General features: G+C 47.8%; 1 protein-coding gene across 13 annotated transcripts in view; it reads left to right on the forward strand.

Annotated features, from left to right (window-relative positions):
- Positions 1 to 25261, forward strand: part of PDPR (pyruvate dehydrogenase phosphatase regulatory subunit) — a 99732-nt gene that overhangs the window by 19695 nt on the left and 54776 nt on the right. For 10 of the 13 annotated variants that reach the window (XR_010592642.1, XR_010592643.1, XM_042856482.2 and 7 more), the window contains one exon: positions 2786 to 3073. Coding sequence is in view for 6 of the 13 variants with exons in the window: in XM_042856482.2 (XP_042712416.1) it covers positions 2847 to 3073 (227 nt within the window). In the remaining 7 variants the exon portion in view is untranslated. Of the gene's footprint in view, positions 1 to 44; positions 1118 to 2785; positions 3074 to 25261 lie in introns of those variants that run through there. The other 3 variants (XM_005279470.5, XM_065567464.1, XM_065567468.1) reach the window with 3 other exon arrangements.

Below are 25261 nucleotides of genomic sequence, written 5' to 3' on the forward strand. Positions count from 1 at the left end.
GGCGGACAGCGCCCCGCCCCCGCCCAGCGCTCCCCCTGGCGCGGTGACCCCTCCCACCTGGCACCGGCCCGGGGTGGGGCTGCCCCGCCCGCCCGCCTCTGCTGGGACCTGCCCGGGCCCAGTCCGTGTCCCGCGGCCTTGCGGTGCCCGGGCCCGTGCGCGGCTGGGGCTGGCTCCGGGCCGTGGGTAGCGGACTGGAGAGCGTGACCTCCGGCGGCGAGGGGTGGCAAACGCTCTGTCAGACAGGGTCAGGGTCAGGGTCGGAATGGAGAATGGATCTAAAATCAATGAGATGAAACTTAGTATTGACAAGTGCAAAGTGCTGCCCCTGAGAGGGAAAAATCAAACGGCCAACTACAAAATGGGGTAACTGGCTAGGCGGTAGTAGTGCTGAAAAGGCTCTGAGGTTAGAGGGGATCACAAATCGAATAGGAGGCAACAGTAATGCTGTTGCAAAGAAAAAAACAAATGTCACTTTAGAAAGTCTATTTACAGGTGTGAGAGATGGGAAGTGGTAGCTCCACTCTTCTTGGCACTGGTGAGGCCTCAGGTGTGGCCAAGTCTGGGTACTACACTAAGAAAGATATGAACAAATTGGCGAGAGTCCAGAAGAGAGCAGTAAAAAGAACCCTTTAGAGAACATGACCTAAGAGGACAGGTTGAAAGAGTTGGGTATGTTTAGTGTAGAGATGCAAAGGCAGGGGAGTGTGGGGAACCCGTTAACAGTTTTCAGATACATTAAGGGCTGCTATGAAGAGGATGGTGGCCAATTGATCTCCATGTGCACCAAGTGTGGGACAAGAAGTAATTAGCGTAGTTTGCAGCAAGAGAGATTTAGGTTAGGTATTAGGATTTTTTTTTTTTAAACTATAGGGATAGTTAAGCATTGGAACAAGTTACCCAGGAAGCTTGTGGAATCTCTCTCGTTGGAGGTTTTGAAGAACAGGTTAGACAAACACCTGGCAGAGGTGATCTACCTGAATTTACTTCTGCCTCAGCACAGAGAGATGGACTTCATGACCTCTTCAGGCTCCTTTTAGCCATACATTTTTGTGATTTATAGCATGTGCTCATGATTGAGGTAGTAATAATGGCTGGGTCTTCAAAGAAATCTAAGGTAGGTGCCCAACTCACATTAAAATTCAAACTCCATTGGATTCCACTTTTGTCAGACATGTCTAAAATGAGATTGTAAGCTCAGGGGCAGGCACTTTCACTTTTTGTTCATACAGTGACTGTGCAGCAGTCATGGTGATATTAAAAAGCTAACTTTGTAAACATAGTTTCCTGTGTGCGAGTTACTGCTGTTAAGTGCTGGTCCCTGTTTCCTTTTCTCCTACTAGAGACCTGTAACCAAGAAATAGTATGTCACTGCCTGTTTTTCTGCATCAGTTGCTCTGCTATGTCAACACTGAGTTGTGGGGTGTGGTATTTGTACATAAACTATGATTGCAGTATAATAAGAACCAGATATTATTACTAAATACAGGCTGGGGGCTAAGTTCCCTCTAAGCTATGCGGCTGCACAGCTGCCTATTAAACGCTGTGCAGGTGCTCAGGGCTGCAGTGGGGAGAGATGCTTTTCCCCAAGCCCCGGATCTGCTGCGGCGCCCTTCCCCCTGACCTGCCACGGACGGGGGACAGGTGCCCCGACCCGACCCAGCCTGGCCCTGACCCTGCCGCAGATGGGGGACAGGTGCCCCGGCCCCGAGCCAGCCTGCCCCAAACCTGCCGTGGCTGGGGGACAGGCGCCCTTCTCTCGGCCCTAGCTCAGCTCTGACCTGCCGTGGCCAGGGGACAGGCACCCCTCTCCCCCCGCCCAGGTGCTGCTGTGGGGGAGAGAGCTGCTGTGGGGGGAGTCCTCCCCACCGTAGCCCCGGGGAGCCCCACTGCACCCAAACTCCTCATCCCCAGTCTCCCCCCCCACCCCCCCGAGCCTGCACCCCCAGCTGGAGCCCTCACCCCTCACCCCCCAACCCTCTGACCCAGCCCTGAGCCCCTCATCCCTGGCACCAACCCAGACCCTGTACCCCCAGCCGGAGCCCTCACCCTCTCGAACCCCAATCCTCTGCCCCAGCCTTGAGCCCCCTCCCGCACTCCAAACCCCTTGGCCCGGCCCCGCCCCACCCCACCACATGAATTTTGTTATGTGCACCAATATGCAGGTGATGTGTCTCTGCAGCTCCTGTCACCTGGAACAGACGTCCTGTTATATGTCAAAACTTTATCTTGTTTTCTTCCTTATTACTGAGCTAAGCCAAATTCAGAAGAGAGAAACTCTGGGTCTCATTATAAGTCTCCTGATCTGTCTAGTTCCTTTCAGTAGCAAGGCTGTTCTTCGAGAACTCTCAAAGTCTGCACAAGCTGTTTTCCTACTTATTCACCCATCAGCATTTAAAGATTCCAAGTTGTCAGTATAGAGGCTTTCAGATACCTTATCACACATCATATATTACATTGTCCCAGTCACCACCCTCCTCCTCACCCCTGAGTTTCCAAGAACAGCTTTGCACACATGTTCTGTGACAGGGGTTCTCAAACGGGGGCTCAAAACCCCTCAGGGGGTCACGAGGTCGCGAGCTGTCAGCCTCCACCCCAAACCCCGTTTTGCCTTCAGCATTTATAATGGTGTTAAATATATTTTAAAAGTGTTTTTAATTTATAAGGGGGGGGTCGCACTCAAGAGGCTTGCTATGTCAAAGGGGTCACCGGTACAAAAGTTTGAGAACCACTGTTCTATGATAAGTGGTAATAATAATCTCTGTTGCTTTTTCCTTTCTTCCAGTGAGCTAGCATCTTAACGTGTTTAGGTGGTGTCTCGAGAAAGCTGACTAACACCCGTTGGGATGTTTCTTCGGTTACTGTCAGATGTCCGGTGGCGGACAGCCAGCCCAAGATGGAGAAGCCCGTCCAGCTCCCAGCACATGACCACATCTGCGGCAGAGCCTCCTCCCATTTCTCTGCCAGCTCAGGCACAGGTGGTAATCTGTGGTGGTGGAATTGTGGGCACATCCGTTGCATACCACCTCTCCAAGCTAGGATGGAAGGATATAGTCTTACTGGAACAGGGCAGGTAAGAATTTGATTTTCTCTTTATTAAAGCATACTGAAACTAAAACCTCAGAACTATATGGGACTTGTGTACCCACAGTATCTTTCTTTGTGTGATCTTTCCATCATCTTACTTTCTCCCAGCATCAGAGCTGCTAACACTGCACATCAATGATGAGACCTAAGTCAAACCATTGGCTTTGCCTTTCTTCACAGGCCCCCAGGGAATTCCATATTGTGAGCTCTACTCTACCCAGTGGAACTTTATAGGCCATTCTTAAAAGCCTAAATGCCTCACGTAGGGCAAGAAAAGTAACAACTTTAGTTTTCAAACTATACTTGAGTCTTCTCTTTCTCTTCCACACTAAACTTTCTCACTGCCATCATGATGATCTTGCTGGCCTCCCAGTTTATTTAAGATCTCTCACTCCAACTTCTGAACAAACTCCAACATAAACAAAGGAGCTGCTCCTTTGTTTGTCTACACAGGGATTAAAAAACCTGTGGCTGGTTCAGGTCAGCTGGTTCGGGCGGTGGGGCTGAAAAATTGCTGTGTAGGTTTTCAGGCTTTGGGACCCTGTGAGAGTGGAGGGTCCTAGAGCTTGGGTTCCAGCCCAAGCCTGAACGTCTACACAGCAATTTTTAGCCCTGCAGCCTGATCCCTGTGAGCTCAAGTCAGCTGACCTGGGCTAACTGCAGCCATACTGTGGGGCTTTTATCCCTCTGTAGATATATCCTGAGTTTATGATCCTTCATTTACTATATTAAATCCCCAGAGTCATCTTGCCAAACCTTCAGCAATCTGTACTTAAGGCAGAGTCTAGGGTGGGGTCTAGATGATGAATTATTGAGTTGGGAGAGGACGTTAGATTTATTTGTGTGCGTATGTAAAGGACGCTAGGATGTAGACTCAGGCCTGCCTGCACAAATTTGCACCGTTTAGCTAAACCTGTGCAAACCTCTGTGTGGATGCTATAAGCCATTTCTAACTGCATCTAGGATTGTCCACAAAGGGACTTAACTAAACAAGTAGATTTGTGCAAGTGTATGTGTAGACAAATCCCTAATATCCTCAATCCTGTAGCAGGGGGTCGGCAAACTGTTTGGCCCGAGGGCCACATTGGGGTTGTAAAACTGTATGGAGGGCCAGGTAGGGAAGGCTGTGCCTCCCCAAACAGCCTGGCCCCCGCCCCCATCTGACCCCTCCAACTTCCCGCCCCCTGACTGCCCCCCTCAGAACCCTGACCCATCCAACCCCCCCTGCTCCTTGTCCCCTAACCACCCCCTCTCGGGACCCCCCACCCTTAACCGCCCCTGGAATCCCACCCTCTATCCAACCCCCCTGCTCCCAGTCCCCTGACTGCTCTGACCCCTATCCACACCTCCGCCCCTTGACAGGCCCCATGGGACCCCACACCTATCCAACCCCCCCGTCCCCTGACCCTATCCACACCCCCACCCCCTGACAGGCCTCCCTGGGACTCCCATGCTTATCCAACCCTCTCCCCCCCGTCTCCTGACTGCCCCGCAGAACCTCCGCCCCATCCAACTGCTCCCTGTTCCCTGACCGCTCCCTTGGACCCCCCGCCCCTTATTCAATCCCCTGGCCCCCTTACCAAGCTGCTCAGAGCAGCATGTCTGGAAGCCACGCCACCCGGCCGGAGCCAAACACGCTGCCGCGCTGCTTGGCTGCAGCACGCAACCCCGCCACCCAGAGTGTGGCCCGCATGGATGCGGGAGTGGGGGGACAGCAGGGGAGGGGCCAGGGTCTAGTGTCCCCGGCCGGGAGCTCAGGGGCCGGGCAGGACGGTCCCTCGGGCCATAGTTTGCCCACTTCTGCTGTAGTAGTTTTGGCCCATAGTTTTATGCATGTGAATAGTCCCACTGAGGTCAGCCTGCTGTCATGAGTAAAGTTACATAAACATCATCATAGAATCATAGGACTGGAAGGGACCTTGAGAGGTCATGTAGTCCAGTCCCCTGAACTCATGGCAGGACTAAGTATTATCTACCTACACATTAACTGTTTGTAGAATAAAGCCCTGAGTTCATTCTGTCTGTGTTCCCTGATAAGTGGAGGAACCTACACTTGCTAGGATTACTGATGGGCAGAGTTAAGCCCTTGTGACATTTTAAAAATAAACAATTTTGCAGTTTCATTTCAGTTGATTTTGTGTCTGCAAGGCCCAGCTTTTCTATGACTTTCATTAATGTGATAGTTTTGCATCAAAACACATGGAATTCCCCCTCCCCCCCAAGTTTGTGCTTGTGTTTAATGCAAGATTTAATCGTCATACAAATTAAATGTTGAGGATCTTTCTCATAACAAGGCCATCTGAATGAAAATAGGTTTATGTGACACTCAAATGATCCTGAAAAATAAAGGAAAGAAATCCAGAAAATTTTGCATGTTCTTCATGAAATTGGACCATGTTCACAAAATCCTCACAATGTAATTTGAAAACCTCAATTTGGATACTTTCCACAGTCCTAGTGATTGTTGTCAGATGCTACCGGTGTGGTGCTCTGCTTTCTCCAGTGCTGATATCACTCGGCTGCGTGCGTGTGTTCCCTCTGTGTGCTGTCCCAGCTCTGCGCAGATAGCTGACACAGCAAACCCGATGAGAACCCCCAATAACCACAGAGTCTAGTAAGATGCAAAGTCACGTTGACTAGGTTTATTGCGACCTTGGGCACAATTGCAGTTCCCCGTAGATTACTTAGTCTACCGGGCATACTACTAATAGGTGCCTCTTGGCAATGGACCTAGCTCAGTTAGTGGCGGGACTTTCCATTACCCCCTCGGCCAGACAAAGATATCCACTCAGTGATGCATTCTTATACACAGATACAAACAAGTTACACATCACTCCTGACGTATTGCTCCTCTACGCAGCAAGGTACAACCCCTCTACGTAGTAAGGTGCTGCCTCTCACCTTGTACGTGTTGGTTCGAACAAAACAACACTATCCATCATATTCCCCTTTTGGCCCTGTCATTGGGATGGGTCAGCCTATTCCTTGTTGTGTGTGGAATGTACAAGTATGCGAATGTTCTGATATCTGGTGTCCAGTACCTTTTAGGTATGTCTCTTTTTGCAGCATCAGCCCTTTCCTTGCCAGCTTCTGTGAGCAGGGCCTACCTCTGGCTCACAGCTTAACTTTGCTTTATGTTAGCAAAGTCTTGACCATTACTTTTGTTCAGGCCTTAGGCCTCATACCAGGCCTCTGATATCAAGGTTTATATCTCAGGGCCCCCTCTTACTACAGTGATCACTTTTAATGTGTCACTGTAGCTGAGGCCCTGTCTGTACTACAGCTGTAACAGAATCAGGGGGCTGTTGCATCACAGGTAAAAGGTATAGTATAGACAGGACTTAGCCATAGTCCTATAACCTGGCTAGCATGATGGACTGTTGTGACGTTATGAGTGTAAAATAATATTTCAGTGAAAGGTGACAGGGCCAGAAAGAGTTAATTAACTCAGACTGACCTGACCCATGGGTGAACTGTAGAAACTGGTTAGGAAGATATGTTAAAGCTCTATTCATTTAAATGCAAGTCTGCATTGTTAGAGGTAAAAGGGTAGATGTTTGCTCAGGGCTTGTGATGTAAGCAAACAAGTTTTGTCTATTGCTATAGTTTTAAATTCAAAGATCAAAAAGGAAATATTAACATTTGTGATGGTACTTGAGTGAAAGGCCTGGTCCACACTAACCCTCCATTTCAAACTAAGGTACGCAAATTCAGCTACGTTAATAACGTAGCTGAATTCGAAGTATCTTAGTTCGAACTTACCGCGGGTCCACACGCGGCAGGCAGGCTCCTCCGTTGATGCCGCGTACTCCTCTCGCCGAGCTGGAGTACCGGCATTGACGGCGAGCACTTCTGGGATCGATCCCAGAAGATCGATTGCTTACCTCTGCGTCCGGCGGTAAGTGTAGATCTACCCAAATAGTATTACTGTCTATATGTCTCTTTGAAGGTTATGGTAACCTGTATCTAAACTGTTTAATGGATAAATTACCCTGTGCTAATTGCCAGAATGTTTGGAACGAGAATTAAGCCTATTGTTTTCTCAGGCCGAAAGGCTGCTGGAAATGTATAAGAACCCTGGAACACGATCCTGCTGCATCTCAAATCTGCTTTGGATTTCAAGAGGGGGAAAGCTTAAGCCACAAGGTTTGAGATCCCCAGTTACTGACTGGAGTCACCCTGAATATGGACATTGATCTATAACAGGGGTAGGCAACCTTTCAGAAGTGGTGTGCCGAGTCTTCATTTATTCTCTTTAATTTAAGGTTTTGCGTGCCGATAATACATGTTAACGTTTTTTAGAAGGTCTCTCTATAAGTCTATATTATATAACTAAACTATTGTTGTATGTAAAGTAAACAAGGTTTTCAAAATGTTTAAGAAGCTTCATTTAAAATTAAATTAAAATGCTGATCTTACGCCGCCAGCCTGCTTAGCCCACTGCCAGCCTGGGGTTCTGTTCACCTAGGCCTGCAGTGGGCTGAGCAGGGCGACTCAAGGTCAGGGCAGAGGGCTGGGGTGTGTATGGAGGTGCAGGGCAAAAGGCTGGGTGTGGGGGGGTTCAGGGCAGACGGATGGGGATGTGTGGAGGTGCAGGGCAGAAGGCTGGGTGTTGGGGGGAGGTCAGGGCAGAAGGCTGTGTGTGTGTGCGAGGTGCAGGGCAGAAGGCTGGGTGTGGGGGGCGTTCAGGGCAGAGGGCTGGGGGTGTGTGGAGGTGCAGGGCAAAAGGCTGGATGTGGGGGGGGTTCAGGGCAGAGGGCTGGGGAGGTGTGGGGGTGCAGGGCAGAAGGCTGGGTGTTGGGGGTGACTCGAGGTCAGGACAGAGGGCTGGGTGGTGTGAGGGGTGCAGGGTAGAAGACTGGGGCTATGGGGGTGCAGGGCAGAAGGCTGGGTGGGTGTTGGGGGGAGGTCAGGGCAGAGGGCTGGGGGGGTGGGGTGCAGGGCAGAGGGCTAGGGTGCTTGGCTCGTGGGGGTGCTCCCAGCCCGGTGCCCTGAGCGGCTCATGGCAGAGGGCTGGGAGGGATATGCCCTGTTCCACCCCCTTCCCCCAGGCCCATCCCTACCTCTCTCTGCCTGCTCTACGGAGCTTGTGCAGCCTGCCGCTCTTCCCCCTCCCCCTTGCAAGGGCCATCCCGGCAGGGAGAGGGAGGAGGAGGGGCAGAGGGGCCGGAATGCACCAAGCTGTGGGAAGAAGCGGGGGAGGAGGGAAAATTGGCTGCCGCAGGACCAAGCCTCTGCCTTCTGCCCCCGCAGGGGAGAGCGGTGGGTGGGGGGGCTGAGTGGGGCAGGGGACTGGGACCCCCCCACCGCTCTCCCCTGCCGGGGCAGGAGGCAGAAGCTTGGTCTTGCCGCAGCCAAGCTTCCCTCCTCCCCCGCTTCTTCCCCCAGCGTGGCGCTTTCCGGCCCCTCCACCCCTCCTCCTCTCACCGGCAGGCAGCGTGCCATTCAGAATCGGCTCACGTGCCGTGTTTGGCATGCATGCCGTAGGTTGCCGACCCCTGGTCTATAACCTATGGACTATTTCTAGAAGGACTTTTGGCAACTACAAGCTCACCTCTGCTATGCATCTGAACCTCAAGAATTGAATTCAAGTCTGTCTGTATATTGATCTTTTAACCAACACTCTCTTTTCTTTTTTAATAAATTTTAGCTTAGTTAATAAGAATTGGCTATAAGCGTGTATTTTGGGTAAGATCTATGTTATAATTGAACCTGGGTATGTGGCTAATCCTTTGGGATTGAAAGAACCTTTTCTTTTATATGATGAGATAAGATTTTCAGTAATCATCATCATTTCTGACAGGTGTGTCTGGACGGAGGCCTAAGGCTGGGTACTTTAGGGGAACTGCGTTGTTTGAACTTCTGAGTAACCAGTGAGGCACTACAGGAGCTGTTTTGTGCTGGCTTGGTAAACCTAAGTATTGGAATATCCACCAGCGTTTGGGGTTTGTCTGCCCCGTTTTGTTCGCAGTTCACCCTGATTGAGTGACCTTAGCTGGCTCCCACGGGCAGCACTGTCACAGTGGCGTAGTCGGCAGGATCCACAGAAACATAGAATCATAGAATATCAGGGTTGGAAGGGACCTCAAGAGGTCAATTAAGCTTTGGGTCAGAACCCCACGCTATCCAAATTTGAAATTTGGTATTGAGAGTTTGGTTGGTTAAAGAGCAGTTGCAATGGATGAGCAAAGAGCATATGAGGGTCTTGACAAAAAAGCCCTGGAAGATTTGTGTTCAGAAAAGGGGATAAGCTTTAGAAAGAAAGCTACAAATCAAGAACTGAGAGAGCTGTTAATGGCCAGTGATCAGGAGGTAGAAGCCCAGTCCTTACCTGATGATACAGAAGCAATTAGAATGCAGAAGGCAGCAAATAAACTGCAACTTGAGCATGAACGGAATCTAGCAGATCTTCGATTGCTGGAAAAGCAAAAAAATGCTCGTAAGGGGCATCTGGAACTTCTAGCTGCTGAGGAGAAAGCTCGACAGAGGGAACAGGAGACTCATAAGATGGAACAGGAGACGGCTAGACTCCAGCTCCAAGTCAAAAAAGCAATGCAAGAATAGCGAAAACTGTATCCTCTTAAAAGTCCAGTTTATAACTATGGTGATATGTTGTATTACTCTAAGCAGTTCTCTGTGTTCAACCAGTTTTGCTATGGCCAGGGAGAGGGGGATTCTAACCTGGTGGGAAAAAGCTGTTTGTCTGTGAATAAAGTGTCTGAATGTCTCGGAAGTAAATCTGGAATTAGATCAAGCGAAGGGAGAGGAGAACCAGGAGATTTTGGATGAGCCTAGGCAGCCTTGTAAGCTGATGGCTTTATCTAGTCAGCAGTTTGGGAAGGCCAGGAGAGTGGAAAATGAGTGTCCCTATCCCTTACCTGTTACCTGTGTGGAGAATAGTGACAGTAAAGGAAATGTGCCTGTGTCTGTCAGGGGTATTGACTTGCCTATGGAGGAAGCTACCTCGGTCTTCAAGCAGTTGTCTGTGAACTGCCCTGTGTGCTGGGACAAGGGAAGTAAAATCCCGAGCTGTGTGTCTAGTAAAGGAAAATGTGTCTCCAGCTCTTCTTTGTCTGTGGAGCAGACAGAAGGTGCCTTTCAGCCTGTGATGGTTGAGAATAGTGCAGTTGTCTCAGAGTTGGTTCTAAATTCAACTAAAGCCCAGGAAGGAAATAGTCATAGAATCATAGAATCATAGAATATCAGAGTTGGAAGGGACCTCAAGAGGTCATCTAGTCCAACCCCCTGCTCAAAGCAGGACCAATTCCCAGCTAAATCATCCCAGCCAGGGCTTTGTCAAGCCGGGCCTTAAAAACCTCCAAGGAAGGAGACTCCACCACCTCCCTAGGTAACGCATTCCAGTGTTTCACCACCCTCCTAGTGAAATAGTTTTTCCTGATATCCAACCTGGACCTCCCCCACTGCAACTTGAGACCATTGCTCCTTGTTCTGTCATCTGCCACCACTGAGAACAGCCGAGCTCCATCCTCTTTGGAACCCCCCTTCAGGTAGTTGAAGGCTGCTATCAAATCCCCCCTCATTCTTCTCTTCTGGAGACTAAACAATCCCAGTTCTCTCAGCCTCTCCTCATAAGTCATGTGCTCCAGACCCCTAATCATTTTTGTTGCCCTCCGCTGGACTCTTTCCAATTTTTCCACATCCTTCTTGTAGTGTGGGGACCAAAACTGGACACAGTATTCCAGATGAGGCCTCACCAATGTCGAATAAAGGGGAACGATCACGTTCCTCGATCTGCTGGCAATGCCCCTGCTTATACAGCCCAAAATGACATTAGCCTTCTTGGCAACAAGAGCACACTGTTGACTCATATCCAGCTTCTCGTCCACTGTGACCCCTAGGTCCTTTTCAGCAGAACTGCTACCTAGCCATTCGGTCCCTAGTCTGTAGCAGTGCATGGGATTCTTCCGTCCTAAGTGCAGGACTCTGCACTTGTCCTTGTTGAACCTCATCAGGTTTTTTTCTGCCCAATCCTCTAATTTGTCTAGGTCCCTCTGTATCCGATCCCTACCCTCTAGTGTATCTACCACGCCTCCTAGTTTAGTGTCATCTGCAAACTTGCTGAGAGTGCAGTCCACACCATCCTCCAGATCATTAATAAAGATATTAAACAAAACCGGCCCCAGGACCGACCCTTGGGGCACTCCACTTGAAACCGGCTGCCAACTAGACATGGAGCCATTGATCACTACCCGTTGAGCCCGACGATCTAGCCAGCTTTCTATCCACTTTACAGTCCATTCATCCAGCCCATACTTCTTTAACTTGGTGGCAAGAATACTGTGGGAGACAGTATCAAAAGCTTTGCTAAAGTCAAGAAATAACACATCCACTGCTTTCCCCTCATCCACAGAGCCAGTTATCTCATCATAGAAGGCAATTAGGTTAGTCAGGCACGACTTCCCCTTCGTGAATCCATGCTGACTGTTCCTGATCACTTTCCTCTCCTCTAAATGTTTCATAATTGATTCCTTGAGGACCTGCTCCATGATTTTTCCAGGGACTGAGGTGAGGCTGACTGGCCTGTAGTTCCCCGGATCCTCCTTCTTCCCTTTTTTAAAGATGGGCACTACATTAGCCTTTTTCCAGTCATCTGGGACCTCCCCCGATCGCCATGAGTTTTCAAAAATAATGGCTAATGGCTCTGCAATCTCACCCGCCAACTCCTTTAGCACCCTCGGATGCAGCGCATCCGGCCCCATGGACTTGTGCACGTCCAGTTTTTCTAAATAGTCCCGAACCACTTCTTTCTCCACAGAGGGTTGGCCACCTTCTCCCCATGCTGTACTGCCCAGTGCAGCAATCTGGGAGCTGACCTTGTAGTCCTAAGTTTGTGTCTGCTGGGGAGGATGGCACTGTAACTAGGTTGCATCCAGTTAGTGTCTTAGCAAAATCCCAGAGACCAGACAATTCTGGTGCTTGTATTTCACCTGTTGCTAATGTGTGGTTGGAAATGGGTGTAGCATCTCTGTTTAATCAGGGTGATATCCTAATCAGGGCACAAGGAAAGCATGAAGGTGATTTGATTGCTTTACCTACTGATGGTGTGGAAACTTGCCACAAGGAGAAAATAATTCCTGAACTTGTGTGTGTTGAGCTTAACAATTTGCAGGTTGCCAGTGACTATAAAAAAAGTTGCAGAGGGAAGGAGAGTACCTCTAACCTTTTATCTAGTAAGTCTATGAGTTTGCCTGAAAGGGGATTGTGTAGAAATCTGCATAATGGGCCAAAGGTGATCATGGATGTGAGTAAGACCCAGAAAGAGTCTGTTGTGGCTCAGGGAAGTGTTCATTTAGAGCAAGCCCTAGGTGAAAAGGGTAAGAGCAGAATTTCTGTGAGGGGTAAATTGTTGCTTAGGGCTTGGCTATACTCGGGACTTCACAGCGCTGCCGTGGTGTAGTCGCGCCACTGTACAGTACTCCACCTCTCCAAGGGGAATAGCTTGCAGTGCTGTGAGCAAGCGTGCAGCGCTGCAGGCACTGATTACACTGGCACTTTACAGCGCCAGTGTAGCCAAAGCCTTAGAAAAGCTGCTAGGGAAAGGAATCCTCATGGTAATCTGTGCAAGCAGTTTGCTGCAACTGAAGGGTGTGAAAGTAATTTAATCATGGAAGTTTCAGTTCCTAACAGCCAGAAATTTTCTGTTGTGAATGGATCCACTGACTTTCCTTTTGAAAGATCCAGTGCGAAGAGCTTTGAAAAGGTCTCAAGTGGAGTAAAAGCTGTTAAGGAATTTAAACAGCCCTATGACCAAGTGGCTGGGTTTGGCCAGCTTGTTGGGAAGACAATGGGTTTGGGACAGGACTGTCTCCATGCTAATTCTTTGAGTGAGCAGTCTCTGCTTCAGGGTCTGAGGACAGATTTGGTCACTGGTGTTTCAAAGCAGAACAGTTTTATGGCTAAATGCTTGAGGATGCAGGGAAGAGCAAGCAAACTCTCACCCTCAGACTCTTTGGATTTGTGTGGTATCTCTGGAAGACAGAGACCAGCCTTGGAATGGGTAGCAGCTAAAAATCTAAAAGCTAGTGTCTGTGTTTAATGCAAATTACTTGGCTGTCAGGGAGAAGAAAAACTTGCTAATAGCTGTTAGCACAGAGAGCCCACCCCATCGGCCAGTAAATTCTGTTGAGCAAGAAAAATCAGGATTTACTCCTTCAGGACAAGAAAAAAGAAGAGAACTTAATTTTGCAAAGGGAAACTATAGGGTAACCCTAAAAGGCCCAAACTCCAGCGGTATTGAACCAAAGGTGTGGCATAGCAAATGGACACTTGCAATGAATTTGTTATTGCTGATGGTAATTTTTGTAACTTATGTATTGCTATTACCAAAAACTGTAAAAATGTACAATGTGCCTAATCTTTTTGGAAAATCCCTTCAACATGTTACAAGTGATACATAAGGACACGCCTTATGTTAGAGGGTCTTGTAATGCTAATGTTGCATAGTTAATGCCTGTAAACAGTATTTGAACTTTTCACAAAAGAAAAGACATTCCAGACTTAATGTGCTGAATAAAAAGGAAAACTGTGGCACACTACCATATTGCTTCCATGGCTAAATGCCAAGATTCCTGTACTATGAACAACATTAATATCTACATTAACTTGATGTTAATTGGGTTCCAAACATTTGCCAGAACTTGTATAGATAAAGTAGTTATTTTCTTTAGCTCTTGGCAAAATCACATGAAATATACAGAAACTATGCTGCAAGAGCAGATCCAATCCACTAATGTTCTAACCAAGTTTTACCTTAAGTTTGTAAAGAGATTACTGAACATGAGTTGGGTAAACCATTTCTGTTACGCAATGACATGGCTTCTAACCCAGTACAAGCTGTAATGAGACAGAACCCAGGATGGGGAGCTTTTGGGCTGCACTCAGCGATGTTTGTGTCATCCCTTCCTGCATCAATTTTACGCTGGGGGTGTGACGTTATGAGTGTAAAATAATATTTCAGTGAAAGGTGACAGGGCCAGAAAGCGTTAATTAACTCAGACTGACCTGACCCATGGGTGAACTGTAGAAACTGGTTAGGAAGATATGTAAATGAATAGAGCTTTAAAATGCAAGTCTGCATTGTTAGAGGTAAAAGGGTAGATGTTTGCTCAGGGCTTGTGATGTAAGCAAACAAGTTTTGTCTATTGCTATAGTTTTAAATTCAAAGATCAAAAAGGAAATATTAACATTTGTGATGGTACTTGAGTGAAATAGTATTATTGTCTATATGTCTCTTTGAAGGTTGTGGTAACCTGTATCTAAACTGTTTAATGGATAAATTACCCTGTGCTAATTGCCAGAATGTTTGGAAGGAGAATTAAGTCTATTGTTTTCTCAGGCCGAAAGGCTGCTGGAAATGTATAAGAACCCTGGAACATGATCCTGCTGCATCTCAAATCTGCTTTGGATTTCAAGAGGGGGAAAGCTTAAGCCACAAGGATTGAGATCCCCAGTCACTGACTGGAGTCACCCTGAATATGGATATTGGACTATAACTTATGGACTATTTCTAAAAGGACTTTTGGCAACTACAAGCTCACCTCTGCTATGCATCTGAACCTCAAGAATTGAATTCAAGTCTGTCTGTATATTGATCTTTTAACCAACACTCTCCCTTTTCTTTTTTTAATAAATATTAGCTTAGTTAATAAGAATTGGCTATAAGCGTGTATTTTGGGTAAGATCTAAGTTATAATTGAACCTGGGTATGTGACTAATCCTTTGGGATTGGAAGAACCTTTTCTTTTATATGATGAGATAAGATTTTCAGTAATCATCATCATATCTGACAGGTGTGTCTGGATGGAGGCCTAAGGCTGGGTACTTTAGGGGAACTGCGTTGTTTGAACTTCTAAGTAACCAGTGAGGCACTACAGGAGCTGTTTTGTGCTGGCTTGGTAAACCTAAGTATTGGAGTTTGTCTGCCCCATTTTGTTTGCAGTTCACTCTAATTGAGTGACCTCAGCTGGCTCCCACGGGCAGCACCGTCACAACTGTCGAGGATTTTGGTCTGGTTAAAAGGGATTTAGTTCCCATCTATACAACACCTTTTTAATGCATTATAGTCTGGTTTTCTGTCTTGCAGTCAAGACTCCATTTACTCCACAGTAAATCCTAGATTCTGTGGCAAAATCCACTGATTCTGCTTCAGCTTCACTCTCCCCCACATTTCCATGGTGTCTAGATTTCTGTATTGACAACTCAGAATTGAATCATAGACATTTTCCCTGGGAAAGCAGGAGACTTTGGTAGCTGAGTAGGGGCTTCTGGAACTAGAGGAGGCCCATACTGCCATTTAGGATTATGTTGGAGACACCATTGTTACTTATTACAGCAGCACCTAGAAGCTGCAGCAAAGGATCCCTTTAAGACACCAAATTCCCTGCTCAAAGCTTGCCTATAGCTGCTTTCAAGAGAAATTAGCACTAGGCCCCCTTCAGCTTTGGGTCATAGATAAGAAGCTACTGCTAGGGCTTGTTGCACTACCAAGTTTTGTTGACAAAACTTATGTCGACACCCAAAAGTTGACAAAACAAAAATCGCCAAAGGGTGTTTACACTTGTTCCCTCTGTTGACAGATCATGTCCACAATGGGGACACCATCATCGACAGGGTGAGCAATGCACCGTGGATATGTATCCCACAGTGCAGTGTTGTGGGAAGGAAGAGCTGATCGCTGCACATCTTGGGATTCTCTCAGAGTTCTCCCACAGCCCCCTCCGCTGCCGAGAGCAGCATCATGAGTAGCTCTGTGAGCTCTCCATGTTGAGGAATGGCAAAGCAGCACAGCAGTCTGTCCCGCTCCGCCTGCTGCTGTGTTCCTAGTGCCAGACAGAACAGGAGCAGTCCCATGATTTGCTCTTTGTTTCCCAAACGGAGCAGCACACAGATACTTCCTGGAGCTTTGAAAGGGGAGGGCACATACCTGCAGGGTAGCGGAGATCAAAACACTGAGCAGAGCAATCAGCGCAGGCATTGTGGGATACTGGCAGAAGCCAATTCTGTCGACAAAACAATCAACAGTGTCTACACTGGCTCTTTGTTGACAATAAAGGGAGGGGAAAAGACAAAAGTCTCTTGTAGGGGTGGAAGTTTTTTGTTGCCAAAACTGGGCATTTTTCATGACAAAAGTCCCATTGTAGTGTTTACGCTCTTGCTGTTTTGTTGGCAAAAGGCAGTTTTTGGTGACAAAACTTGGTAGTTTAGACAAGGCCCTAGACTCCTTTCGGTCCTTAAATATCCATTCAATCCTTAAATTACTTGAGTCACACAGAGAGTGAATCAAGTAATCTTGTCTGAGGGTATGTCTACACTATGAAATTAGATTGAATTTATAGAAGCCGGTTTTATAGAAATCGGTTGTATACAGCTGATTGTGTGTGTCCCCACATAAAATGCTCTAAGTGCATTAAGTCGGCGGACCGTGTCCACAGTACCGAGGCTAGCGTCGACTTCCGGAGCGTTGCACTATGGGTAGCTATCCCACAGTTCCCGCAGTCTCCGCTGCCCATTGGAATTCTGGGTTGAGATCCCAATGCCTGAATGATGCAAAACAGTGTCGCGGGGAATTCTGGGTACATGTTGTCAGGCCCCTCCCCCTCCATCAGAGCAACGGCAGACAATCGATTCGCGCCTTTTTACCTGGGTTACCTGTGCAGACAACATACCACGCCAAGCATGGAGCCCGCTCAGCTCAGCTCACCGTCACCATATGTCATCTGGGTGCCGGCAGATGTGGTACTGCATTGCTACACAGCAGCAGCTAATTGCCTTTTGGCAGTAGACTGTGCAGTATGACTGGTAGCCTTCATCAGCGATCTGGATGCTGGCAGACGTGGGGCTGGCAGACCTGCATTGCTACACAGCAGCAGCCCCTTGCCTTTTGGCAGTAGATGGTGTATTACGACTGGTATCCGTCGTCGTCATACTGCAGTGGCTGAAACTCCGTATGTCCCCCAGCCATATTCTGCTATCAGTCATAGCACGCTATTTTCTGCCAAGCGCCTAGTATTTTCTGCCAAGCACCCAGAAGATGCCAAGGGCTGTCAGTCATGCTGCACCGTTGTCTGCCAGCTTAAGATGTAAAAAATAGATTTGTTCTGTATTCATTTGCTTCCCCCTCCCTCTGTGGAATCAACAGCCTGCTAAACCTAGGCTTTTGAGTTCAATCTTTGGGGGGGCCATTCTGTGTGACAGTTGTTTGTGTTTCTCCCTGATGCACAGCCACCTTTGTTGATTTTAATTCCCTGTACCTGTACGCCATGTCGTCACTTGCCCCTCCCTCCCTCCGTCAGATACTAGTTTTGAGCCTTTTTTCAGACCAGACGCCATAGCACTGGGATCATGGAGCCCGCTCAGATCACCGCGGCAATTGTGAGCACCATGAACACCACGCATATTGTCCTGGAATATATGCAGAGCCAGGACATGCCAAAGCAAAACCAGGACCAGCCGAGGAGGCGATTGCAGCGCGGGGACAAGAGTGATGAGGAAATTGACATGGACATAGACCTCTCACAAGGCACAGGCCCCAGCAATGTGCAAATCATGGTGTTACTGGGGCAGATTCATGCCGTGGAACGCCGATTCTGGGCCCGGGAAACAAGCACAGACTGGTGGGACCGCATCGTGTTACAGGTGTGGGACGATTCCCAGTGGCTGCGAAACTTTCGTATGCGTAAGGGCACTTTCATGGAACTTTGTGACTTGCTTTCCCCTGCCCTGGAGCGCCAGAATACCAGGATGAGAGCAGCCCTCACAGTTGAGAAGCGAGTGGCGATAGCCCTGTGGAAGCTTGCAATGCCAGACAGCTACCGGTCAGTTGGGAATCAATTTGGAGTGGGCAAATCTACTGTGGGGGCTTGCCATGATCTAAGTTGCCAGGGCAATCAAAGACCTGCTGATATCAAGGTAGTGACTCTGGGAAACGTGCAGGTCATAGTGGATTGCTTTGCTGCAATGGGATTCCCAAACTGTGGTGGGGCGATAGACGGAACCCATATCCCTATCTTGTCACCGGAGCACCAAGCCACCGAGTACATAAACCGCAAGGGGTACTTTTCAATGCTGCTGCAAGCCCTTGTGGATCACAAGGGACGTTTCACCAACATCAACGTGGGATGGCCAGGAAAGGTACATGATGCTCGCGTCTTCAGGCACTCCGGTCTGTTTCGAAAGCTGGAGGAAGGGACTTTCTTCCCGGACCAGAAAATAACCGTTGGGGATGTTGAAATGCCTATCGTGATCCTTGGGGACCCAGCCTACCCCTTAATGCCATGGCTCATGAAGCCGTACACAGGCAGCCTGGACAGTAGTCAGGACCTGTTCAACTACAGGCTGAGCAAGTGCCGAATGGTGGTGGAATGTGCATTTGGACATTTAAAAGCGCGCTGGCGCAGCTTACTGACTTGCTCAGACCTCAGCAAAAAGAATATCCCCATTGTTATTGCTGCTTGCTGTGCGCTCCACAATATCTGTGAGAGTAAGGGGGAGACATTTATGGCGGGGTGGGAGGTTGAGGCACATCGCCTGGCCGCTGATTATGCGCAGCCAGACACCAGGGCGGTTAAAAGAGCACAGCAGGGCGCGGTGCGCATCAGAGAAGCTTTGAAAACGAGTTTTGTGACTCGCCAGGCTACGGTGTGAAACTTCTGTTTTGTTTCTCCTTCATGAACCCTCTGCCCCCCCCCCCCCCAGGTTCACTCTACTTCCCTGTAAACTGACCACCCCACCCTTGAGCACCGCTTGCAGAGGCAATAAAGTCATTGTTACTTCACATTCATGCATTCTTTATTAATTCTTCACACACCTAGGGGGATAATTGCCAAGGTAGCCCAGGATGGGTGGGGGAGGAGGGAAGGAAAAGGACACACTGCATTTTAAAACTTTAACTCTTATTGAAGGCCAGCCTTCTGATGCTTGGGCGATCATCTGGGGTGGAGTGACTGGGTGGACGGAGGCCCCCCCACCGTGTTCTTGGGCGTCTTGGTGAGGAGGCTATGGAACTTGGGGAGGAGGGCTGTTGGTTACACAGGGGCTGTAGCGGCGGTCTCTGCTCCTGCTGCCTTTCCTGCAGCTCAACCATACGCTGGGAGCATATCAGTTTGATGCTCCAGCAACTGGAGCATCGACTCTTGCCTTCTGTCTGCAAGCTGACGCCACCTATCATCTTCAGCCCGCCACTTGCTCTGTTCATCCCGCGATTCAGCCCGCCACCTCTCCTCTCGTTCATATTGTGCTTTTCTGTAGTATGACATTGACTGCCTCCACGCATTCTGCTGTGCTCCCTCAGCGTGGGAGGACATCTGGAGCTCCGAGAACATATCATCCCGAGTCCGCCGTTTTCTCCTTCTAATCTTCACTAGCCTCTGTGAAGGAGAAACATTTGCAGCTGGTGGAGGAGAAGGGAGAGGTGGTTAAAAAAGACACATTTTAGAGAACAATGGGTACACTCTTTCATGTTAAATTTTGCTGTTCACATTACACAGCACATGTGCTTTCGTTACAAGGTCGCATTTTTCCTCTTATATTGAGGGCCTGCCGGTTTGGTGTGAGAGATCACTCATGTAGTGCCATGCAACAGATTTCGGCTTGCAGGCAACCGTGGTAAGCCATAGTCTTTTGGCTTTTTTAACTTTCTTAACATGTGGGAATGGTTTCAAACAGTAGCGCCCTCATTTCCCATACCAAGCACCTGTTGGGTTGGCCATTTAAAATGGGTTTGCGATGTAAAAGGAGGGGCTACGGTTTCTGGGTTAACATGCAGCACAAACCCAACTAACTCCCCTCCCCCCCACACCCAATTCTCGGGGATGATCACTTCACCCCTTCCCCCCCCACCGCATGGCTAACAGCGGGGAACATTTCTGTTCAGCAGAGCAGGAACGGGCACCTCTGAATGTCCCCTTAATCGCCCCATTTCAACCAGGTGACCGTGAATGATATCACTCTCCTGAGGATAACAAAGAGCGATAAGGAATGGATGTTGTCTGCATGCCAGCAAACATCGGGACCATACGCTGCCATGCTTTGTTATGCAATGATTCCAGACTACGTGCTACTGACCTAGCATGGTAAAGTGTCCTATCATGGCGGACGGGATAAGGCAGCCCTCCCCAGAAACCTTTTGCAAAGGCTTTGGGAGTACATGAAGGAGAGCTTTCTGGAGATGTCCCTGGAGGATTTCTGCTCCATCCCCATACACATTAACAGACTTTTCCAGTAGCTGTGCTGGCCGTGATTGCCAGGGCAAATTAATCATTAGTCATTAAACACGCTTGCTTTTAAACCATGTGTAATATTTACAAAGGTACACTCACCAGAGGTCTCCTGTGTGCCCTGAGGGTGTTGGGTGAGTTCGGGGGTTACTGGTTCCAGGTCCAGGGTGACAAACATATCCTGGCTGTTGGGGAAACCGGTTTCTCCGCTTCCTTGCTGCTGTGAGCTACCTACAGTACCTCCATCCTCATCTTCCTCGTTCCCCGAACCCGCTTCCCTGTGTGTTTCTCCATTGAAGGAGTCAAAGCACACAGTTGGGGTAGTGGTGGCTTTACCCCCAGCATGGCATGCAGCTCCACGTAGAAGCGGCATGTTTGCGGCTCTGCCCCGGACCTTCCGTTTGCCTCTCTGGCTTTGTGGTAGGCTTGCCTTAGCTCCTTAATTTTCACGCGGCACAGCTGTGCGTCCCTGTTATGGCCTCTGTCCTTCATGGCCTTGGAGACCTTTTCTAATATTTTGCCATTTCGTTTACTGCTAGCACTGATTCATCTCCCCATATGGCGAGCAGATCCCGTACCTCCCGTTCGGTCCATGATGGAGCTTTTTTGCAATCCTGGGACTCCATCACGGTTACCTGTGCTGATGAGCTCTGCGTGGTCACCTGTGCTCTCCATGCTGGGCAAACAGGAAATGAAATTCAAATGTTCGCGGGGCTTTTCCTGTCTACCTGGTCAGTGCATCTGAGTTGAGAGTGCTGTCCAGAGCGGTCACAATGAAGCTCTGTGGGATAGCTCCCAGAGGCCAATAACGTCAAATTCCGTTCACACTACCCCAATTCCGACCCACTAAGGCCAATTTTATCGCTAATCCCCTCATCAGAGGTGGAGTAAAAAAAACGGTTTAAAGGGCTCTTTAAGTCAAAAAAAGGGACTTAGCTATGTGAACGTGTCCAGGCTTAATTCGATTTAACACTGCTAAATTCGACATAACCTCCTAGTGTAGACCAGGCCTGAGAGCCTTGTTAAGCTGCATCTGATGAAGTGGGGTTTAGCCCACAAAAGCTTATGCCCAAATAAATTTGTTAGTGTCTAAGGATTTCACAAGGACTCCTCATTGTTTTTGCTGATACAGACTAACGGCTACCACTCTGAAACTTGTTAAACTGAGTGCCCTATTGAGTCCAGGTGGAAACTCTTTCTAATTGGCTGTTTAGCCTCTACACCAACTTTTTCTAGAACAATTCCCTTCACATGGGAAGCTCCTCCAAAGGGGTTGGCTTTCAGGGCAGTACCCAAGTGGGCCTTGTATTGTTTGTCATTGCATTTCTGATCACAACAGTGGCTGTGAAGCTAATACTTAGTCCTGCCTGGAGATGACTAGATCACCTCTCGAGGTCCCTTCCAGTCCTATGAGTCTAGCGGTATGAAGTCCACGGCACTTACCCATCGTGCTGTGTTCACTGCTGGCCTGAGCTCTGAGCAGGTCCCCTGCCTGCCTTCCTTTGCAGGGAATTAACCTCTTTCCTACTCCCTTTTCAGTGGGGCATGGACACTTCATCGTAGGTCCCTGGTGAGCTAGTTGCTATACAAGCCCAGTCCATGTGCATACTGAGAAAAAGCATTGTGTTAGAAAATCGGTTAACTGAGACATTTTAATTAGCATGATATTAAACATAGTTGTGCCTTTCGTGTTAGGGTGACCTGACGTCCCTATATTAGGGGCTTTGTCTTATATATGCAACTATTCCTCCCCCTAAATAGTGTCCCGCTTTTTTACACTTGCTATCTGGTCTCCCTATTTAGTGTACACAAGAATAGCTGTGTTTTAAAAACGTCAGCTGGATATTGTTTACGAAGGTTATAGCATAGACAGGCCTTAATCAGGTTACTGAGGTGTTACTTTCTTGTGGCAGATAGATATGCTAGACAATAGTGAGCTCTGCGAAGATCTGTGCGGCAAAGTGCAAGCTGGCATAATGGCAGGAAAAATGGATGAATGGTTCTGGGAATTCTGGCAAAGTGAGAGCAGTGTGCTTAATCGAATTGTCATTTCTTTACGTGTTCAGAGCATTTCAAAGGGTAAGATTCTTGTGGCACCACAGCAGTCCCTTGCCCAGTAATATAGATGTACAGTAGTTAGTAAGAACATATAAAAGTATTTGTCCTCAGTCTTTTGTAATTGCTGCAGAGACACTGCAAGGATGAAGGGGCAAAGGGGCTACTTCCAGCCCAAGGAGAGCCCAAGGAAGTCACATTTTGGAGAACAAGTGAAAAAGCAAAAGGGGCTAAGTGAGCACAGAGAGGTTTTTAAAAAGTGCCTCAGCTGAATGTTTTTCATATTGTCAGACTGTCTAAAGTGATGTTGTCACGAATTCTCATACATTTCAAAAGGTGAGCTAAAAGTCATTTCAGGAATCACACCTGCCTGAGTCCTCTTGCTGATGTTTATGGTTTTATAGCCATATTTTTGTATTTTAAAGTGTTTTTCTCTCACTTGTTGCTGTGTGCAAGATCTATACAAACAGGCAGAACTGGTTATAGAGGGGAAACAGTGAAACTGATACTACACAAAGTGCTGTTTAATATGCAATGTAAACAAGTAGGAAAAATAGAAATACTTTTTTTCTTTAATGTGTTTAATTAGTCATTTTAGGCATTACTTTTGACAGTGGGTACGTAAAAAGTGAGGGTTTTTTATCTTCATGGTGCTCCTATAATAGTACTCAAATCATAACATCTTTCATCTTATGAACTTTATGTAAATTTTACACATGGGGAAACCTGAGGCAGAGCTAGCCTAGGCCTTGTTAAGGATCTTCAAATCCTAGCCTAGACATGTTAACCTACACATTTTAAAAGTATAGTGTAGTCCAGGCAGTGTGTCTTGACTATATTAGACTTTTTAAGCGATTGTTTGCTAACAGCACACCTTAAACCCCAGCCTACATGAGACCTAAGTGACTTTCCCAGGGTCAGACAGTAAGCCAGTGGCAGGGCTGGTATTAGAACCCAGGTCTTCTGATTCACATCATTTTGCTCTATTCACTCCACCATGGTGCCTCATCGTGGTGTTATTTAAGCCTAGTAGGCTCTGTGTTGACATCTTGTTGGGATGAATGAAGTGAGGGGGCACAGACCTGCTTGGCAGCTGCTGCTGACTGCTGATTGGACACTTTGTTTTGGAAGATGAGTGAACACAGTAGCAGTGCAGCAGTTTGCATGGGATGCTTTTTCTTTTCAAAGGAAGAAAAATATGGACTCAACCTATATTTTTAAACAGTAACTTGGATTCTGAGGAACACAGCAAACATTGCTAAAAAGACCCTGAAATGATGGAATCCAAGCAATTTTTCCCACAGTTAAAATTTTCCACCTGTCCTGCTGATGAGTTTTCCCATAGTATTTTTCCTGGAAACAGAGGGCAGTGTTTTTAGCACTCTAAACTTTTTTGTATTCTCTCTTAATTTGGTTCATGCAAAGTTTCATTGTTCACACATTGACAGGATTAGTTGTTGCAGCCTGTGGGCCATTAAATGCTCCAAAGCATCTGTTGTGTAGCTCAGGTTTTGAGCTTAACATGTGACAGAAATCTGAATTAGCTGTGGAACATATCTTGGTTGTACCTAGAGGAGGTTTAAAGTTTTATTGCCACAATAAACAATAGATGTCTGAATCTCTGTGCATAACCAGTTGCTTCTCAACAGTGATTCTCTATAGGGCACTGAGGTTATAGAATCATAGAATATTAGGTTTGGAAGAGACCTCAGGAGGTCATCTAATCCAACCCCCTGCTCAAGGCAGGACCAACACCAACTAAATCATCCCAGCCAAGGCTTTGTCAAGCCGGGCCTTAAAAACCTCCAAGGATGGAGATTCCACCACCTCCCTAGGTAACGCATTCCAGTGCTTCACCACTCTCCTAGTGAAATAGTGTTTCCTAATATCCAACCTAGACTTCCCCCACTGCAACTTGAGACCATTACTCCTCATTCTGTCATTTGCCAAGCTCCATCCTCTTTGGAACCCCCCTTCAGGTAGTTGAAGGCTGCTATCAAATCCCCCCTCACTCTTCTCTTCTGCAGACTAAACAAGCCCAGTTCCCTCAGCCTCTCCTCGTAAATCATGTGCCCCAGCCCCCTGATCATTTTTGTTGACCTCCGCTGGACTCGCTCCAATTTGTCCACATTCTTTCTGTGGTGGGGGGCCCAAAACTGGATGCAAATCTCCAGCTGTGGCCTCACCAGTGCCAAATAGAGGGGAATAATCACTTCCCTCGATCGGCTGGCAATGCTCCTACTAATGCAGCCCAATATGCCATTAGCCTTCTTGCAAACAAGGGCACACTGTTGACTCATACCCAGCTTCTCATCCACTATAATCCCCAGGTCCTTTTCTGCAGAACTGCTGCTTAGCCAGTCGGTCCCCAGCCTGTAGCAGTGCATGGGATTCTTCCGTCTTAAGTGCAGGACTCTGCACTTGTCTTTCTTGAACCTCATCAGATTTCTTTTGGCCCAATCCTTCAATTTGTCTAGGTCACTCTGGACCCTATCCCTACCCTCCAGGTTATTCATGTCTTTCTGATTATGAATTCCTGTCTCAAAACCAAATGTGCGGGATTATAGGACTTGAAATGTCTGCAATAGATGCCCATACCAGATAACTTGGTGTTTTTTAAAGTCATCTTCACTGGCAAGACATTTGTACTGCAGAGGGCAGGAGATAGCTTGAGATTACTGTTCTATCGGAAGGCTGTTGGATTAAAGGTATATATCCTGAGTAGGGTAAATGTGCCCACTGCTCTGCTTGTTAAACTGCTGGATTTTAGCAGAAGTTTCCAAAAAGTATTCAAAATAGAATGAAAATGTTTTGTTTACTCAGCTGTGCATTTTTTTTAATGAGACCATGCTGGTATCACTGTGTGAATGGAGACAGAATACACC

Source organism: Chrysemys picta, chromosome 14 (genome assembly GCF_011386835.1).
Source record: "Chrysemys picta bellii isolate R12L10 chromosome 14, ASM1138683v2, whole genome shotgun sequence".
Lineage (NCBI taxonomy): Eukaryota > Metazoa > Chordata > Testudines > Emydidae > Chrysemys > Chrysemys picta.